Source organism: Camelus dromedarius, chromosome 21, assembly GCF_036321535.1.
Source record: "Camelus dromedarius isolate mCamDro1 chromosome 21, mCamDro1.pat, whole genome shotgun sequence".
Classification (NCBI taxonomy): Eukaryota; Metazoa; Chordata; class Mammalia; order Artiodactyla; family Camelidae; genus Camelus; species Camelus dromedarius.
Window position 1 is genome coordinate 5,852,561 of NC_087456.1, and position 20,066 is coordinate 5,872,626.

Sequence of the window (20,066 nt, forward strand, 5' to 3'; positions counted from 1 at the left end):
TTCCCGCTGGGTTCTGATGAGGACGGAAGTACAAGCCACCCAGGCTCCTTCCGACCATGAGCTGTCCGGAGCAGGGACTCTGGGTGCAGTTCTTTGCACAAGATAAGCCCTTCATAGAGGGAGGAGGAAGGGAGGACGCCTTTGCTTCAGGCCCAAGGCTGTCCCTCTGGCCTCAGTTCCTCAGTGAGTTCACAGCTGGGGCATGAGCCTCAGTCACCCACCTCAAGTCTCCAGCCTGCAGACCTGGCCTGTCCCAGCTCTGTTCCTTCAAAATCCCCTCAGCCTCCCTGGCAGAAACCCAAGGGGGCGGGAGGGGGAGGGAGGGGGAGGGAGGAAAGGAAAGTGAAAGTACCAGCCTCTCCGGACGGCCCCTCCTCCTCCTCCCCCTCCTCCCCCCCGTTGCCATGGAGACCAGAACAAAGCCTCTCTTTCCCCTCTTTTCTGGATTGTTAATTGTCTTTCCTCCATGGTGCCTTTGTTAATTGTTGCCAGTCCCTCCCAGGATGAGGATCTAGGTCTCCTCAAGACAGGAAGGAGAGTTAAAAAAAAAAGTTAGGTGATGGGGGTGGGGCAGGATAAACCAGGTGGTGGGGGGGAGGGGAAGAGGAAGAGGCTGCAGCAGGATTTTCTAAATTGCCTAGGCTTCTAGGAAGGGAACACTCTCTTTCCCTCTTTCTCTCTGTCCCTCAATCAGCTGCCTTTTCAGGTGGGGCTCAATGGCCCCCCTTCTGTGGGAAGGGATAGGACAGAATAGAAAGAGAAAAGAAAAAAAAAAAACAATCATTGTGTGTATGTGTGTATATGTGTGTGTATGTGTGTATATGTGTGTGTGTGTGTGGTGGGTGCCCTGTTGGAGGAAGGTGATTGTCTTTGCACTGCACCCATTCCAGGTTGATCAGTGAGACAGGCGGCCTGATTTTTATCCACGGTGTTTAGGTGTTTAGGACTAGTAATAATTAAATTTCCTGAAAAAGAATTTGTGCTCATTCTGGAAGTGAGAAGGACTACTCCAGCCCTCTTCACCAGAATCAGCTCCCTATAGTAGCTAAGCATGTGAAGAACGGAGGGAAGGAGTTTTAGAAGGGTGAGTGTCCGTGTGTGAGCTGGTGTGTGCATGGGTGTGTGTATAAAAAACTCAAGGCATTGACGTTAGCTCACTCAAGGGGACATGCACTGAGTGTGGTCCCTGTGCATGTGTGCGCATGGAAGTGTGCTGGGGGATGGCAGAAAGGGTAGAAACCTCTGTCCTTGGGAGAAAGTCTTCCAGTTGGAGGAGAGGAGGCTGACACATAAGACGTAAAGAGTTTCTACTTTTAGGGTCTAGGCTAGAATCTAGGCTGTTGAATAATACTCAAGTGTTCGTTTATATGGCTCAGATCCTAAGGACCGTAAAACTCCATAAAAAGTGAAGCAGGGTGACACAGCAGAAGAATTTCGGGCTTGAGGGCCAGAAAACCTGGGTTCAAATGGCAACTCTTTCCCCTTCACCACGTGGTCTTGGAAACTTCCCCTCCTCTCTCTGGAGTGTCATTTTCCTCAACTGTAAAATGGAACTGCCCTCCATCTTCACAGAGCTGCTGAGAGATTAAAGGACATCACCTGTGTAAAATAAAGTGCCAGCCCTGGGCAAGGTACCGCTCCTCTCTGCGCGCAAAGAGGGGAGCTGGAGGGGATGGTTCTGGAAGGCTGGTTCCTTCCAGATCTTATATTCTCGGATTCTGATAGGCAAGTGAAACATTCTGTGAATCCACCTGTTATCTCCTTCTTCTTTTTTTTTTTTTTTAAGTTTTTTTTGGGGGGGTGTTAATTAGGTCTGTCTGTCTGTTTGTTTGTTTGTTTGTTTATTTATTTAATGGCAGTACTGGGGGTTGAACTCAGGACTCCGTGCATGTTAAGCATGCGCTCTACCACTGACCCGTTATCTTCTTGATTAGCTTCCATACCCCAGGGTGACCCTCTGGAAAAATTTGGGAAGAACTGAGTTCCCATAGACATCAGCCAGAAGGGAGTGCATGCTCTGAAAGCTGACACCCACCCAGTGGAGCGCTCCTGATTCGCTGCCTGGCTATAGGGATCCAGGAAAGCACTTCCTCCATCAGTAGGAGGAAGAGTTGGTACCCACACAAGCTTTGCTAGGCTGGACCTACCCTGACCTGACCCAAGCTACAAGCTCCCTCCTCTAGGCTGCACAGAGAAAATGGCCCTTGGGAGGTGCAGGTGGTCTGGACTTCAGGCCAAGCAGTGAGACCGGGAGGGGCTCTGTCCTCCTGACTCCTCACTCACTGCCTCTCCTGGGCCTTCTCTCCCTTGCCCTGCTCCTGTTACACTGAGGAAAGCAATTCACACCATTCTGTGAATTTAATCCTTTTATTACTTCTCCCCCACAGGCATCTGCATTTTACACTTTGACTCTAACCTTGGAGATTGAAGGCGGGGTGGGGAACCTCAGCCACCCTGGACACCCACCCCTGGACACTGCAGCCCCCACCAGTGTCTCAGGAGCAGGCTTGACCACATGAAGCGGGTTGGAGACCACACTTGCTGAAGCCAATCAAAGTCATTCTTTCAGCAAATATTTTTTGAGCATCTCCTAGGGGCTCTGGAAATTAAATGGAGCAGACAAGTTTCTTCCCTTACAGAGCCTACAGTCTGAAGGGGAGACAGAAAAGCACAAGAAAACCGAAAACCGCTAAAATAAGCAGGTATCAGTTGCTGTAAGTGATATGAAGGAGGTGAGAAGAATAAGGTGGGAGATGGGGGTGGAGGATGCTTGTAGATGGGGGAGGAGGAAAGATGAAGGAAGGGACATTTATGTGGAGACAGGAGAATGAAACAGAGCCACTCTGGGAAGGACAGGGTTTGGGGAAGTGCCTTCCAGGTAAGGAGGTATTTACAGGGTTTGAAGTCTGGTTTAAGGCTGAGCTTTCAACATGGAGACCTGATTGGGATTGGGCACATTTTGTGAGATAACCGTTCAGGATTGGAGGACACAGCAAGGGGAGGGTCTTGAAAAATAAACAATTGTTTGATAAGCTAGTGGTTTGTCAGGTTAAGCAAACTATTGTCCTGAGAAGGGGGCTGTTTGAGCGGGCTATTGTTCAGATAAATTGATTTTCAGGGAGTTCCTGAAGCAAATAATGAAGTTATTTACTGGTTTACGGTCTTATCTTCCTGAGCAAGAAATTTCTGGAACAAATATTAAAGTCACGTCAATGTAAGCAGCCTTAGTTAAATTATGTGGCTGCACGTGGTCTCAGTTCTCAGAAGCAGTGAGGCTGGGGTGGTCTTGCTGAGAGATGATGATGGCCTGGGCTAGGGTGGGGACAGCGAAGACAGAAAAATGGATGGATTGGGGTATATTTTTGGAGGTAGATTAACAGCACTCACTAATTTGATTAGATGAGAAAGAAGGAATTAAAGATGACTCCTAGGTTTTAGGCTCACGCCACTGGGTAGGTGGCGGTACCATTTACTAAGATGGGAATGATGGTACTGGGTGCAAACGGGCTTGTTGGGTGGTGGTTATATACTCAGTTTTGAATATGTTAAGTTTGGGATGTGAGTCCTTGGGTAGAAAAGTCAAGTGTATGGTTAGATACGTGAGCCCAAAGTACATTAAAAAGTCTTGGCGTTTTAAATTTTAAAAATTGGGAGAATCAAAAAAAAATTGGGAGAATCATCAGCACATAGTTGGTAAAACCATGGAAACAGATAAAATTTCACCTAGGGAGAAAGGAAAATGGGGTGCAGGAGAGCACACAGGGAACACCCACCTGGAGACAAAGGTGGAGGAAGAAATATAAATAAGGAAGGCTGAGAAAGAGAAACCAGTGAGGTCAGAAGAAATTCGAGAGAATGTGGAGTCAGAAGAGAGTATTTTAAGGAGGGAGTGATCGACTGGGATAAATGTGTAAGTTTGATGGGTGTTCCCAGGAAATAGTGTGGTATTATAGAAAGACCTACAGTCTTCAGAGCCATATCACTGCCATCACTTACTGGCTGTGACCTTGAGCTTCCTTTTTCTTCCCTAAATGGGGATAAGGAAACCAGCCTCACAGACCTAGGATAAGGTACAAACAGATATTATATATGAAAATAGTACTGTGCCTAAGACACAGTAGGCGGGTGCTTATAATGGTCTCAACTTCAGTGGCAGTGACTGGAAGGCTGACACCAAAGAAGTGAGAAATAGCAGGTTGGGGTATTGGAGAGAGGAGAGCCCACCTCCTACCTCTCCGATTTGCCCTGGCTAAGGGCAGGAGGGATCCGTAATAAAGTTGCCCACTGAAGCTGATCAAGGTCCAAAGGAAAAAGCCCGATATATGGAAAACACAAGCATACTGGCTGGGAGGAGGAACGGCTTAATGGCACCTGGGTGGCTCTTTCATAGTTTCTGAAATGGCTTCATCCACAGTCATCCAAAAGCCAGACTCTGAAGAGTTAATGCTGACTTCTCTCACCCCCTTACTCCCACCTGTTTCCTCCTTTCCATCCTCCTTACCCCTAGCTTAGCTCAGGCCTGCATTATTTTCACCCTGCTTACTGTCACTGTCTGGTCTCTGGCCTCCCTGCCTTCAGTTAGACTGATCTCAGCAGAGACCCTGCTTAAAACTATTCTGTTCAATCAGCCAATTGATGGACAAGTATTTATTGAGGGCCTGCTGCAGCTAAACACTAGGGATCCAACAGGGAGCCAGAGAGACACATCTCTGCCCCTGTGGAGCTTACAGTCCAGCTGGGGGAGTCAGACAAATAAACAGTCCCCATTCTGTCTACAACTGGGGGACTTCCAGAGCCCATACATAGATGGGACACCTGACCCAGATTTGGCCATCAAGAAAGGCTCTGGAAGGGTAGATGTCTGGGCTGAGAACTAAAAGATGAATAAGAGGAGTTAACCAAGGAAGGTGGTGGGGGCTGATGGAATCCAAAGCCTTAATTGGTCTTAGAGCCTGGCTGTCACCTGCTGAGACACTGGCCAAGTGCACTGTGGCCACAGTGTCATTTGCAGTGCCACTCCTTTAAACTGCTTTACTTTCCAACACCCAGTTCAGACAACACCTCCCTCAAGAAGACTCTGGTCCCTGTCCCAGACCCCAGTTCCTGTGGGGTCCCCATGCCCCATGCATCTGGCTGGTCTCAGCACTCTTCCATTTTACTGCAATCATATGTTCATCCACTCGTCTCCTTCCAGAAAGGCAGAGCACTCTCCCACTCATCCTGGTGTCCCCAGGAGCCCACGTGGGCCACGCATATTGTAGACATTTAATAAATATATTGATTTAAAGGAATCCACTCCCACCCCACTCCCACCCCGCATATCTAACAGGTTAGGGGAAAAAAAATAAAGAACTTGAGAGAGTGTAAAATGACAGGTCTAGGGAGTGGTCTGACACATTAGGAAGCAATCTAGCTGCAGGTGGGATCAGGTTCCTAAGGGAGGTTCTGAACAGGGTTTTTAAAAACAAAACAAAACAAAACAAAACCTAAATCCAGGCTATCTGTCTGGAGGGGTTAGGAGACTGGCAGTTGGATGGACAACTTCTTGGGTCTTGCTCTTAGGAGCGAAGATCCTGTGTAGAGATGTCCTACTTCGGCAGTGGGAGTGGGCAGAATCCACCTCTTTCTTCTATTTTCACCAGCCCCTCACTCCACCTCCACCCACCCCCGCCCCCTAGGAACCTTAGCTCTTCCCTTTCCAACAGAGGTTTCCAGCTGTTGATGCCTGGAGGGACCTGGCTGCAGGGAGGAGGAGGGAACTCTCTGTCCCTCCCTCCTTCTCCATCTCCCCACCCTTCCTCCCTCCCCCTCCCGCTGCCGGCTCTCTGTCTCCCTCCCTCTTTCTCCTCCGAGGCTGTGGAGTCGCCTCGCGGCAGCGAACAGCGAGCACCCTGATCCCAGTCCCGGCTTGGAATTGAACTGTGCGAGTGCGGGTCCTGGAACCCCGGCCCGGGAGCGGCGAGCCCGGATCTGAGCCTGGGGCGCAGCGGTCAGCCTCCCAGGCCCTGATTCGAGACCGAGGCGCGGAGCGCGGAGCCCGAGAGCCGGGGCCGGCCCGCGCAGCGTCCGGCGACTCCGGGAGCGGGACCGCGGAAGGCAGGGAGACGGCCGCGAGCCGAGGGCAGAGGGCAGAGTGCAGAGAGCGGCCTGGCCGGGCGGAGGGCGCCGCCTGGCCGGAACCGAGCTCTCCGCCCGGGCCGGCGGCCGGCGGCGGGGTGCGGACCCGGGGTGGCCACGAGTCCCGAGCGACTTCCCGGCCGACGGCGGGTGGGGGGGGGCGTGCCTCCTCCCAGCCTAGCAGCCTCAGCCCCGCGCGCGCCCGTCCGCTGCGTCGCCGGGGCATGTGAGCGGGAAGCCCAGGCTGCCAGCCGCGAGGACCCGGACCGGAGGAGGAGCAGGAGCGCGGAGCCGCGAGCCCCGAGCCCAGCGACCGGCTGAGTAGTAAGTGCTCCCCCTCCGCGCCCGGCGCGCGCCGCCGCGCCCCTTTCCCCAGCCCTCCGAAGTTTAGACACTCGCGACCCCACGTTTCTGGGCACACACCGGCTCTCGTCTCTGCGAGTTTACATCTTTTGCAAAGTTTTCCGAAAAGGAATGGACCCCCACCTACCCACCCCATTACGCCAGCAGCGGCGGCTCCTCGCGGGCGTGGACCTGGGTTCCTGTGGAGAGGGGTGGCAGCCTGGTAAGGCCGTGGGTGAGTGTGTTTGTGTCTGTGTGCGCACAACACGGGCCGAGCTTGGGGTGCCCCCCCGCCCCACGCCTGCTCCTCACCCACCGGTTGGAGGCACTAAGGCTTTCTTACCAACCCATCTGTGTGCCCAATTCAAGGATTTCCCAGCGGGAAGCCGAGGCGACCAAGTGCGCGCCCCGCGTGGGACTCGAGTGCCCGCGAGGAGACGCGGATCTACCCTGCCCTGGTTGTGTGGGGGTCCGGGGGCCAGCCACGCAACCCTTCCCACCCTTCCAGGTTCGTTCCCCAGCGGACCAGCCGGGCGCTGCATCCTGTTTGTTTTCTGCTCCGGCTGCTCCAGTTTCACCTCCCTCCCTCCTCCCACCCTAGCCTCCTTATCACCCCCCACCTCCCGCCTTTGGATGTCGGAGGTGAATCTTTTTATCCCTATTTCACTGCAAAAGCCTGAGGGTAGGGAGGTAGAGAGGTGCGGAGGGGGGCTAGTTGCTCTGTTCCCAGCGGCTCGCCATTGTTTTCCCACCCCGCGCGTTCTGTACGTAAACACACACACACACGTACACACACACACGCACACACACACACACACACACACACACGTGTGTGTGTGTGTGCGCGCCGGCTGCTTCGAGTCCCCAGACGCGCAGGAATCGCCCGCGGGATTCTCCCATCTGCCCGCCTGGCCTTCCAGACTGGAGGTGCTCCATTACTTAACTGGAGCTGGGGAGGGCGAGAGACGTGGGGGTTGCCCGAGAGTCCCGGGCGGAGCCGCGAGCCATGCCTGGGCGGGAAGTGAATTTTGAACTTCAGCCCTGGACCTTTCCGGGAGGACCCCGAGCGCACGAGCCGCGGCTTCCCGCCTTGGAGGGCCGACGGCAGCTGCAAGGACTCCAACGGCGCTCTTGGCAGCCGCCTCGGTGACAGGCGCTAGGAGGAAGCCGAGGAGTTTTCCTGGGAAGTTTGCTTTGACTCTGTGGGAATTTCCGGGCAGGGCACCTTGGCGTTGGCGCTGGTGAAGGGGTCTGGCGAAAGACAACCAGAGACGATGCTGCTGCTTTGGGCGGAGTTTCCAGAGACCCTGGTTTCTACCGTGCACGCCTGGGAAGTGGCGCTCGAGATGCTGGGATTCAGCATACTTTGGTTCTCATTCCCCACCTCTGGGCAGCTTGAGCTTGGGCGAGTCCCTTAACTTTTCTAGATTTTCCCTTATGCAAAATGGGCAGAATTAAGCACACATCTTTGAAACCGGCGTCTAATGATCAGTTAGGGGATGCTAGTTTGGAAGGCATGAACGCGAGGAGGGTAGTTGGACCACTGAAAGCCCAGCTTAGTGGTTAAGAGCCAGGACTCTGGAGTTAGATCCCAGATCCTGCCACTGGAAACATGATCTTGAGAAGTTTAACCTTACTGCTCTGTCTTAGTTTGCTCATCTGTAAATGGGCTTAATATGAACAGTACCTCCTTCATGGGATTGTCTTGAGGATTAAGTCTTAATAAAGTCAAGCTCATACAACAGTACCTGGCACATAAGCACTGGAGAAATGTTAACTGTTACGGCCATTATTCCTTGACCCCCCTTGTATTGAGCCCTGACGGGCATTTTGGGATTGCACTCATTGAATCAATTATAATACTTGTCCAGTTCTGGGAAGGAAGAAACCTCACACTTCTTCCCATCCTTTTCCTGATTTTAGCACCTCAGAGCCTCACTAACCTCCCTGTTAGTTCCATCTTGTGAAGTCTTTTATCTTTTTTCTTTTTCTCTTTCCTCCCTTCTTCCCTCACTCCCTCCCTTCACAATTTTTGTAAAAGGCACTACATTTCCTCCATTTTCTCATTCTTAAAAGTCAGTCTTGGCCCAACTTGGAGTGCTCTCTCAGTGGAAATCAGGCTCCAGGAAGGGCACATATCAAGGAGGGTGTCCTCTGAGTGTCCTGGCGTGGGCTGCTGGCTCAGGGTCAAATGCGCATTTGTGTCTCTGGGGCTGGGTGAATTTCTGGAGAGAGGAGCCCAGGTGTCTGGGCCCCTGGGGGAAGAATCAGGTGGAATGGGCTGAGGCTGTTCCTCAGGGAGCTCTGCTTCCTGGGTGGCATCTGTGTTGCCTGCTGCTGGGGCCTATTTGGGAGCCTGGAGTATCCCAGCTGCCTGGGCAGACTGGATTTGGGATTTGGGGTAAGCAAGGGGCAAAAGTTTCACCTTCAACTTTCCGCTTGCGATTAGAATATTTTCTAGGAATTTGGGTTTGTCGCAAGCTCCTTGTCTGATTCTAGATCTTGCAAATGTACATCGTAAGTAAGGGCTGAGCTGAGTGACTGAGGAAGAGCGGGGGGTGGGGGGGCTGCTGCCCACCCATGCTGCCTTGGACAATGGGCTCCTCTCTCCTCTCTCTGACCCTTCTAACCCCCTCCCCAGGCATGGGAGGATGGCCAGGAGGGTGATTCTTGGTGCTTGGAGATCCTGCAAGTGGGCTGTCAGTGATGAGAACCAGTATTGCAGTCACCCTCCCTCATCCCTTTAACAGAAATTTATTGAGCTCCTGTTATGTGCCAGGCCCTGTGCTAGGCCACGGGGCTTCGGGGTGAACAAGACATGTATGTGCCTGCCTTCACAGAGCCTTCTTTCTAGTGGGAGGAGACTGGCAATAAATAAAATAGATAACCAAGACAATATTAGGTCCTATGTGATGTGAAAGAAACACAACACAGTGATGTGATAGAGAATGTACGTTGTGGGACAGACAGGGGTGCTCCTAAATTGGGAGGCCAGTGAAAACTGCCCTGGGGAGACGCTAGCTCAGCCCGGGCCTGAAGGATGAGAAGGAGCCGGCTGGCTGCACAAAGACCTGAAAGAGGGGCATTCCAGGCAGAGGGAACAGCAAATGAAAACTGCCGGCAGCCAGAGCAGGGTTTGCAACAGCAATGTGGCTGGGGAGGGAGACTGGAGAAATCAGAGGAGGGTCAGAGTCTGGTCACAAGGAACCTGGTAGGACTGGTTAGGAGCCTGGATTTTATGGCCAGGGCATGGGAAGCCATTGGGGAGTTTTAAGTAGGGAAGTGACATGATCTGATTTATGATTTAAAAAGATTATTTGGTACACAAGAAAAAAAAAGATTATTTGGTAATCAGGGTTGCCTCAGGGGAGGGAAACGGTGGCCGAGGGATGGGATGAAGGAAAGACGGTTTTTTTTTTCTGTGTTCTCTTGTCCTTTTTGAATTTAATACCATGGGCATATATCAACTATGCCAAAAAACCTCCCAAACCAAAAAGCATAGTTAAAAAAGAACAGCTTAAACCTGGAAAACGTATATAACAAAAAGTAAAAAAAAAAAAAAAAAAAAAAAAGAAGATATAAAACTATGTATTATAGTACCAGTTTTGAAGAGATAATGAATGGTAAGCATATGCATACCCATCATGCATATATATGTAGCAGACTAGATGGCTGCCTTGAAACGTTTACAGAGGTGCATTCTGGGTACTAAGCATATGGGTGATTTTTATTTCCTCCTTTATCTTCTGTTGATTTTTCCAATCTTCTACAGTGGTCCTGAATTATTTCTATAAGTGGGGGGAAAAGTGTGAAAAAGGGAAATAGCTTCGGCTGCTAAGTAGTGAATACTTTGAAGGGGAGCAAGAATGGAAAAGAGAGGCTGGTTCTGAATTGAGATGATGCTTGGATGGGGTGGGCCGATAGGTCATTCTGGAGGCAGAGCCAGCAGGTCTCACTAACACACCATTGCCAGACACTGCTCTTGCCTAAGAGAGGCCATTCCACCTCTAGCTTCGATTTTGTGATGAGGAGTGCTGGGGTTGGCAATGGTGACAGACGATTTCCAGTGCCACCTTGGCTTTGGAAATGTGTTGGTTTCCATCCACATCCTTATCCCCATCTTTCCTCCTAGTAAGGAGAGCCTCATCCTGAACATTTTGCTACTCTGATAATTAGCAGATTCGGGTCAACGCGATGTATACAGTAGGAAGGATTTAGATGTTCATCACATAGCATCTCTGAGCCTCCATTTCCCCACCTGTGAAATGGGACGATATCTCTCAGAATTGGGTAGGCTCACATCCAATTAAGTATGCAGCAGTGCTCCATGAATGGTAAGGGTCTGGGTTTGCTGTTGCCAAACAAAGTAGACCTGCTTTTTCAGGGCATCTAGGAGTCCCTGCCTTTGAGGGGCTGACACTGGATTTTACGTAGGTTTTCTCCTCTTTGGGGGTGCTCTGAGATTGGCCCTTATTGGACAGCTCCCTGAGTAGGTCACCAGGAAGCTGACCCCCTGGAAAAAGTGGAATTCAAATGCAGCTGTGCCCTCACGCTCCCTTCCCCAGCCTTATTCAGGGGTGAAGCTGAGTGTTGAAAAGGGCTCTGTGCTGGGAAGACCTGGCCAGGCCCACGCTAAATCGTGCTTTGAATGGGAATTATTTTTGAGCTCTGTGTTTGCTTAGGAGGGCTCGCTCCTGCCTGAACTCGCTACGATCCTCACCCTCTGCTGGTCCTCTTCCTGGTACTTGGATGTGCTAGCAGGAAGGCTGTTCTGGTGCCTGTCACCACACAGGGACCGGCACCCATGGAGGACCGCTTTCGCCTCTCCTGTCATCTCCCTGTCTCTCTGCTCCCAAGCAGGAAGGCATGCCCTGGATGGGATTCTTTGCCTTGGTGGCCCCTGTTTTGACTGCCCTTTCCTTGGTCCTTTTTCTAGCTCCTTGGGAAGGCTCAGTCAGGACATTTGTCACAAGCCAGCTCAGCAGGGGTGCCTTCAGCCTCTGCCAACTCTGATCAGAGGTGACTCTGTTTCTTTTAAAAATTCAAGTACTTTCTCTGAACAGCAATGATACCGTAGTTTCTTCCAAAGAGTGGGGTGGAGTGGAGTGGATGGGGCATTCAGTTCAGCCCGAGGGCCTGTTATATCCATGGACCTCGCCAGAGACCCATGAGACCGGCCTTGTTCATGCCTCATGGTGGCAAAGGCCCTTGTGGCTCCCGTAGGAACAGGTTTCCGTCCAGAGTGACGGTGATCAGAACTCTGAGAGGCTGTGAGGTGAGGAGGAAGTGGCTGGGGTTTCCCCTGCCCACTCCCAAGGTCATCTGTGGGCTAATGCACCGGCTGGCACAGCCCAGGATGTGCCGCAGACTGCCCAGCATCTCCGCACAGTGCGCACGTGAGGACAGGCCAGGAGCGCAGCAGGGGCTGAGATCTGTACCCAGAGGCTGAAGATTCTAGCCAGGAGTGTTTGGGTGGGGAAGGGCTGTGTTGGGGTGGTAGAGGAGAGGAAGGAAGAACTGGGGACTGTATCTCTAGCTGCCACTGGTTTTTTTAAGGAGCATCACTACCCAGGCCCATTCGGTCACTCCAGGAAGCCTGACCCAGGCTGTCAAGCCTGAATTCAGTTCTCTCTCTCTCCCACGCAGACTCCCCTCCCCCCATCAGTGGCCTTAGCATTTAAATGGCCTTGGCACGAAGCCCCATAAGCAGCCTGGGGGATTGTGGCCAGGTTATGGGGGAGGCTTTGGTGTTCCCCTCCCCACCGCATCTTGTCCCTCTGTCTTCTGGGGACATGTCCGAGGTAGTGTCAGTGTTTTGGCTTGAGGAGAGGGGAACAGGAAGGGGCCACAGATGGGGCCAGAACTCTCAGGCCCCCTTCTCCCCTGGTGGTTTGGGTCTGTAATCCCTGCCAGGGCTGGAGCTCCCTGGGGGATCCGCCCCAGAGGAGGCCAGACTGTTCCCCTCCCCTCCCCTCCCCTCGGCCTTACCTCCCCCAGTCCCCGCCCCCTGCTTGACTCAGAATGGAATGTGCAGCCTGTGGAACAGGATGGGGTGGGAACTAGTTCCCAGAGGGCCTTGGTCCCTGCCCCCTCCCCCTCCCCCACAGAGGGAGTAGGAGCCTCAGGCCTGGGTCCTGCTCCTGGACCGGGCTGGAGGTGCCCCGCTGCCAATCCCAAGGCAGAAGTGGGTGCAGTGGGGGGCCCAGGTCCAGCCATTTGAAGGAGCAGCCAGGGTAGAGGGATTTCCTTAGAGGTCCAAGGTGAGGGTGGGTGGCCAGTCAGAGTCCAGGCCAAGCAGGCCAAGCAGATCCATCCCCAGCTCCCACAGCTGGAGGTGGCCAACCTCAGACCTACATCCTTTGTTGACTTCTGTTTTGTTTTAATTGTGGCTCATATTTATTTTCTTATTCCTATATTTCTGTCATTTCCAAAAGTAGAACAACCATGTGTATTACTCTTGTCATCAGAACAGAAAGGGTTTAAAATCTATCTAGAATTGGCAGACAGTGGTTGTGGTTTTTCCTCTGGAAGACCAGGAGTCAAGGCTTGACCAACAGTAGAATATTCTGCAGAAAGAGGGGTCCCTGACAGGTGGGGTCATAGTGGAAATACAACAAGGTGCTTGTTACCCTGGACTGATACCCTTTCAGGATGACCATTGAGGAGGCCCATGGACCCCATGGTGGGCTCTGGGCTGGGGTGGGCTGCCCAGGGACTGGGCCCAGGGGCCTCTTGCGCTGGCCTGGTACCTGGGAGGAGGTAGGAAGGAGTGACCTTTGGCTTAAGCTGCCCCCACGCTGACAAAAAAATTAACTCCTGCCTGACCACGCCAGGTGGGCCCTGTGCACCCCTGAATGGAGCAGTGAGGAGCGTTTTCTGTCTCAGTGTGAAACCTTGGAAATCTTGTCCCCCTACCCTCCCTCCCCAGCCCTACTGAAGGAGCCTGAAGTCATTCACCCACCCCTGTGAGGCTTTGGTTCCTACCTGTCCCTTGAAGGGTGGGGTGGGGTGGGGTGGGGTGGGGAAAGAAGAATGAGTGAAAGGTTAGTGGGGAGGGGCTGGAAGGAAACCTAAGAGTTTGAGGACAAGGACAGCCAGGCTCTCAGAGGCCAGTGGGGTGAAGAGAATGGGGGATGAAAGCAGAAGGGAGTGGCCCCTCCAGCCCTGGCGCTTTTTTAGGCTTGTCTGGCTCCCCTTTAAGTGGCTGGTGGGGAAGGAGGGCGTGTGTGCATGCATGTGTAAGCGTGTGAAGGTGCCCCGGCAGGACCTACTCTCTGAAGACCTTGCTCAGTCCCCTCTGGCTCCTGGGGAACCAATCAATGCCTCTGAGAGCCCTCGGGCGACAGTGGACATAAGACCAATGTCAAGAAAGAAAGGGGAGAGTGACTGGGAGGCAGAGAGGGGCTGGTTCTGAGAAGCAGAGCGAGGTCCTCCTCTCACCCCTCCTTCCTGAGCTTCAGTTCTCTAGAGCCTCAGGGGGGCCCCACATGGATTGGAGTTTCAATTCCACTCTGCCTGGGGGGAGGGCAGTGGGTGATCCCCCTCCTTCCCTCCGTCCCCTCTCTGTAAACATAGTCTCCTCCCACCGTGTCACTGTGAGTGTGGACTGCAGCCCAGTGCACCATGTAGGGGAGTTCGGCCAGGGGGAGAGCTGGAGAAAGAGGGGAGTGGGTAGGGGAAGAGCTAGTGGGGAGTCAGTGGGGTCCCCTACCTGGGGCTGATGGGGCAGGAGAGGAAAGCCTCTCGTCTTAATTGAGGTGGAGGACTCAGCTGTCACATTCACAGCTACCCTCACCAGGAAATAGGGCAGTGAACAGAGGAAGGGGGTCTGCCACATCTGGCCTGGGGTAGAGGTAGGTAGCAGGAGAGCATTCTCTTTGGTATCTGAGGAAGTCAAGGCATGAACTTGACTGCTCTCTGTCAAGTTATATTAAGTATACAAATCTGGGTGAATGAGATTCTTGAAGTTGTGCAGTGCACAGCCTGCAGAGCTGTACAGGAAGGCCCTTTTGGAACCAGTTCAGAACATCAGAGACCTGTGGTTTTCATAATGTAAGTTCCTTTCTCTTCGCTCTGCCTGGCCTTAGATTCATACTCTTTGACATAAAACCCTCAATTTGGAGGTGATTTTTGGCTATTTGCTACCCCTTTCTGGATGCTGATTGACTTGGAGTTTGGGGAACCAGCACTGAGAAGGGGCTTGTGTGTGAGCAGGGGTATGGATGTATTGGGCAGTTTCAGGAGGCCTTGGAGAGTTGGAGTTGTGGAGTCAGAGTCCTGTTTGGATAATGGCCCGATGCAGTAGCTCCTGGTTCCCGAGTCCAGGCTGGCTGGGTTTAGGGGCTCCCAGACGGGGCGGGGAAGACTGTAGGGGCAAGTGGGGAAGAGGGGATGATCCTGCCTCACCCGACAGCAGCCCCTTCCCCAGGCGTTCTGCTGGCCTCTGACCCACAGGGCCTTCTTTTGTCCGTGCCTTCCTCTCTCCCTCTTCCATCGTCAAAACTCACCCATCCCTTGTCTTTCAAGATCCTGCTCTTTGATCTCTGAGATGACTGCCTGATCGGATTTACCAATCTAAATTCCTGCGCTGGTGGCAAATTAACAGGTGATTCCTGAAGTTCTTGAGCCTTTTAACTGGCCACCAGGCCCTATCCATCCAAGAGGTGACTGTCAAAGTGGGAGCTTGGGGTGGAGGTGGGGTGGGTGTTTAATATGGGCCCCAGGGGGCTGCTCCGTTGCCCACCCTCTCCGCAGTTGCGGGGGGGTGGGAGTGCCTGCCTCTCAAAGCTGTGCCCTGTACACTGGGGCTGAGAGAAAGCGCAGCCCTTACATAGTTTTGAGGAAGATAGAGATTAGATACTGACTGACAAAGTGAAGGGAGTGAGGTGTAGGGGGAGGGCTGCAGAGCATGAGAGCATCAAGGAAGGGCACCACAGCCAGATGTGGGCAGTCAGGGAAGGCTCCCTGTAAGAGGAAACATAATGACCTGTAGGGTGAGGAGGAGATAGATAGCTTGGCAAGAACAAGTCAGACAGAGAGAAGGTTGTAAAGGCAGATCCCCCCATGTCTCCCAGGAGCCCACCTGGTTCTCCAAGGTTATATCAGATGGTCCTGTCCATCACCAAGGACCCTGGGACATAATGACTTTGGGGAGGGTGACTAGTGGGCACTCAAAGACCAGGTGGCTAGGGGCTTCTGGCACCTAGAGGCCTTGTTCGGCTTTGAGTTGAGTGTGCCAGCTTGGGGAGCATGGGCTTTGGGGTGCGCTAATCTGCATGGGGTGTGCTGGGGGTTGCCTGTGGTATGTGGCCCAAGTGGCCCGGGGATTGGAAAGCCAAGCCTCTCCCAGGCGGCTGGGGGGCGGGGGCTGGGGGGCAGGATCGCTAAGACCAACTGCGAAATAGCCAGGCTGGCGTTAAATGCCTTCGCTGCTTCTCTCCTCCCCTCCCGTCCCTCCCTGCCCTCCTGAAAATCAACAACTGTGTCAACAGCGGGGTGATTGTGCTTGGCCGGCAGCCTCCGGGGCTGCCAGGGCCGGGCAGGTGCTGGCAGGGGCCGCCGAGCCCCACGCTGGGAGCAGGCCGGGTCTGGCTGCCAGGGCTGCAGGATAAACAAGGCCGCACACAGGCTGGCCGGGAGGGAGGGGGCCGCAGGCAGGCAGGAGGGAGGACAGGTGTCTCAGGAGAGCTGCGGACACAAAGGGCCTCTTGTCTCCTCCTCCCTGGCCCCAGGGAGCGGCCCCCTCCCCTTTCTCTCAGGCCCAGCCCCCAGCCCAGTGACCAGGTCAGCCCGGGGTGCGGGGAGTGAGGGGAGGGCAGGGGCTGACCTCCAGACCCCCCTGCATCTTGGTGCTTGTTTTTTCTTGCTTGAGGCAGAGGGAGAACCAGTCCACGCGAGGCACTTGCCCCCGAGGCAGGAGACCTGCCTCTGAACAGATCCAGTGGCCACGAGGCCTCTGTGGGTCTCAGTTTCCCCCCGCAAAGACAGGAAGACCCTCACCGCTGCTGGGGCACCCAAGGAAGAAATGGATGGGAGTTGGGAAAAGGACCTGGAGCTTTTCGGAAAAAAGAAGCGCCGAATGTCAGGTGTGACGTCAGGTGGAGCAAGAAACTGGGCCGAAACAGGAGGATGGGCGCGAGGGTGTGTTACGGGCTGAGATACAGCAATTGCCGAGGGAGTCTGGGATTTGAGGTCGAGGTGGCGAGGGTGCAGCAGCATGCCCGTCCCTCTGTACCCCTTACTGAGACAGACCTTTACTGATCCCCTGCCGTGTGCCAGGCACTGCACTAGGGATGGGAGAGGGAGGGAAGGGACAGGCGCAGGGACAGGCGGACTCTGGAGCCAGACTCCCTGTGTGGTCTTGAGTAAGTAACTTAACCTCTCTGAGTCTCAGTTTCCTCATCTGTAACATGAGGATGATAAGAGTCACTGCCTCATGGGGCTATCCTAACTGTTAAATGTGTGACGAGATGCCTGGTGTGATGGCTGTGGTATAGTCCCTGAGAGAGCATCCTGGGCTCAAATCCAGCCAGAGCCTGGGAAGCAGACAGGTAGACAGATAATTGCAGTCCAGTCAAGTGCTGGAGACCAGGAATGGCCCGGGGCTCTGGAACGCCCTGGAGGGACAATAAACTTTCCTAGGATTATTATGGGGTGATGCCTAAAGGAGGGGCAACATTTGAGCTGGGCTTTGAATGAGGAATAGGAGTTTTCTGGTCGAGAATATAGGAAGGGCCTTCTAGGCAGGGGCACTGTGTGAGCCGCAGCCAGGAGGAGTGAAGGCACCTGTTTGCACCTGCATTAGGGTCTGGACCACAAGAGCTGGAGGGCAGCCGGGCCACAAGGCATCCGAGCAGCGGGCGAAGGGGTTCGGGCTCATCCCCAGCCCGCTCCAGGGTCAGGTGCCAACTTTGCTCGTCACTCAGTATCTTTCTTCTTCCTCCTCCTCACGCAATACATTGTGAGTAACTCAGTCTCACTCACTCTGGAATATTCTTCAACTTACAGAGACACGGGATGGTTTGGTGAAAACACCGGGGAGTTTTAGAGGCAGAAAATTCTGGATTTGAAGCTTTTGGATTTTGAGCCTTGACGTTGGGCCATGTGCCTAATTTCTTTGAGCTGCATTTTCCTCACGCATAAAATGGGGGTAATGGCGTCTCGCCCCCGGCAGAGTTATCAGGAGGATGGGCGCGAGGGTGTGTTACGGGCTGAGATACAGCAATTGTACAGTACACAGGAGCTGCTAGGGCTGCCGTCCGTGTGGTCTTGCTGATACCATACACCTTTCTGGGCCTCGGTCTCTGTGTCTGTAGGAGGGAAACTGTGGCCTGTCTACTTCCTTATATGATTATCAAACTGGTAATGAGCCAGGATGCCCATTTCCTGGGTAGATCAGTCAGGTCAGAGACCCAGGACCAGAAGGACCGGCCAGCATCCTTCCCGGGGCACCAGCTAGGCCTGCTGGATTGAGTGGAGGGAGCTGACCTGCAGTGGTCCCAGCCCAGGCGCTGTTCCCCGTGCTGTAGGCAGTGGGGCGCCCATCCTGCCTTTCCCGCAGGGCTGAAGCCTTCCAGGGGTCCTCTGACATCGCTGTGCTGGTGTTCAAGGAGCCAATGGGCAGCTGAGGCCAGTGGGCACCAGAGGAGACCAAGGCCCTGGTCTAGACTGTGTGCCCTCAGGCTTGTCACTTTACCTCTCAGAACCTCGCTTTTCCCATCTGCAGCTTGGGAAGGACCATTTGGACCCCTCCCGGGGCAAAATGAGAAGGCTACGTTGCTGTGGCCATAGAGTCAGATGAGGACGATGACAGCTACCCTGGTCCTTTGTGTTGCAGTTTCAAAATCCAGATGTGGAGTCAGACGTTTGGTCACGATCCCGCATCTGTACTTGGTGGTGCCCTCCACAGTGTGCCTCCTTCCACCCGGCTCATCTTAGGGATGCCTCCCTCACAAAACTTGATCAGTTTGAAAGGGCACAGGGTATCTAACGCCTCATTTTGTGGATGAGGAAATTGAGATTTGGAGACAGCGACTCGTCCAAGTGGTGGGACCTTCTTAGTTCCCCACGGGCTGTGGGTCCGAAGGGCTGAAGCTGGTCCAGGTGGCACATCTGGGCCACATGGGAACCTACTTTGGGACCTTGCTACAGAGTCCTCTGGCCTCCTGCCCTGGCATCCTGCCATTGGTTTGGGAGAATTGGTGATGAGAAGGGCTAGGGGCATCTAGGAATGTCTGGAGCCCCCTGGGCCTCCCGACGGTTGTGGGGAGCCCATCCCGAGCCCAGATCTGGAAGGATGTTTGCCTTGGCAGAGGGCACCATCCTCCCCTCCTCCCTCACTTGCCACCTTGGCCGTGCCTAGCGTGGCCATAGCCCCATTTTCTCTTCCTCCTCTGTACTCCCATTTCTTAGGTGGCCTCAAGGTGAGGTGAAGCCAAGGAGAGAAGGTGGTGCAAAGGGGAACGCGGGGAGATGGGGCTGAGGATAGACAGTACTCTGGGGGTCCCCTGGCCAGGGGGGCAGATAGCTTCCTAGGTAGCCCTGGAAACTGCTTGAGTAAGAGAGAGGCAGAAAGAGCAGCAGTGACACTTGGATTTTTCCAAGGGCCGTGCACATATTTACATATAATTTGCATATAACCAATACACCGAACACAATTTTATAATCTATCCCTAGGCACATTCAGATTTTCCTTTTATGGTTGTTCTTTTCAAAGATGGCTGCTTCTGGCTTTTTGCTCGTGTCTGGCCTCACTCCTGTTTCGTTTCCTCCCCACCAGGGGGCTGGTGACCAGAAACAGAGAGGGTCCACTTCGGGTGAGGCCCACCATCGCTCGCCCTCCCTGGGGTGAACACGGAGGGCTGCCCCGCCGCCACCGCCGCTTTTTATCAGGGACACACAGTCCTGTCCTCCCCAGTCCTCCGCATCGGGCCCCAGTGGCCACCCCTCCCCTGTGACGTGTGTCGGGGCACCTTCACACGCAGATGCACAAGCTTGGCACTTAGCAGGTGCTCAATAAATCTGAGGATAAAGCAAGATTAGAGACAAGAAGGAACGTTGGAAAACAAAGACATACCCTGTACAGGCTCCTCGGGGCCTGGCTTTTGTGCCCTTGAAGGGAGAGGTTGGTGGGGAGAGTGAGCCTCGGAGGAAGAGATTGCTCTCCTGGACTGTGGCCAAAGGAGGCATTTCTTCCTCTTCTTGGCCTTGTAGGAAATAGTGTTGGGGATGAGAGGAGCAGAAAGGAAGGGCCAGGCCTTCTATTATTTTGTTTTTCAGAGTGAGAATCTGTTATTAGCAATTTATGACCACCAGGTCTCCAGCCAAGCACATTCTGTTCTCCAGGGTTGGGGGAAGACTCCTAGGGCCACGGCGAGAGGCCGGACAGGAAGGACGAACCGGTCAGCAATGTTATAACTGGCCGTGCGGTGCCTTGGCCTGTGCTGGGGGCAGCTTTAGCCTGGGGCCAGTTTGAGCCCAGCCCTGTGTGGGGAGACGCCCTCCCATGTGAACCCCGATGGCTCCCGTGAGCAGGTGAGTGGGCTCCCCGCTCACATCATGCCCTCTGGGCTGCTGGGTTTTCTTCCTGTGAAACGGGGTCAGGGCAG

The 20,066-nt window shown here is 53.8% G+C and overlaps 1 protein-coding gene across 3 annotated transcripts in view; it reads left to right on the forward strand.

Moving 5' to 3' along the window:
• The first annotated feature begins 5,705 nt into the window (after nt 1–5,705).
• SOX13 (SRY-box transcription factor 13) overlaps nt 5,706–20,066 on the forward strand; it is a 43,285-nt gene continuing 28,924 nt past the window's right edge. For 2 of the 3 annotated variants that reach the window (XM_031438807.2, XM_031438808.2), the window contains exons 1-2: nt 5,711–6,694; nt 6,829–6,967. In XM_031438807.2, the coding sequence (XP_031294667.1) occupies nt 6,592–6,694; nt 6,829–6,967 (242 nt within the window). In that variant the 5' untranslated portion in view covers nt 5,711–6,591. Of the gene's footprint in view, nt 6,695–6,828; nt 6,968–20,066 lie in introns of all 3 variants that reach the window. The other variant, XM_031438809.2, reaches the window with a different exon arrangement.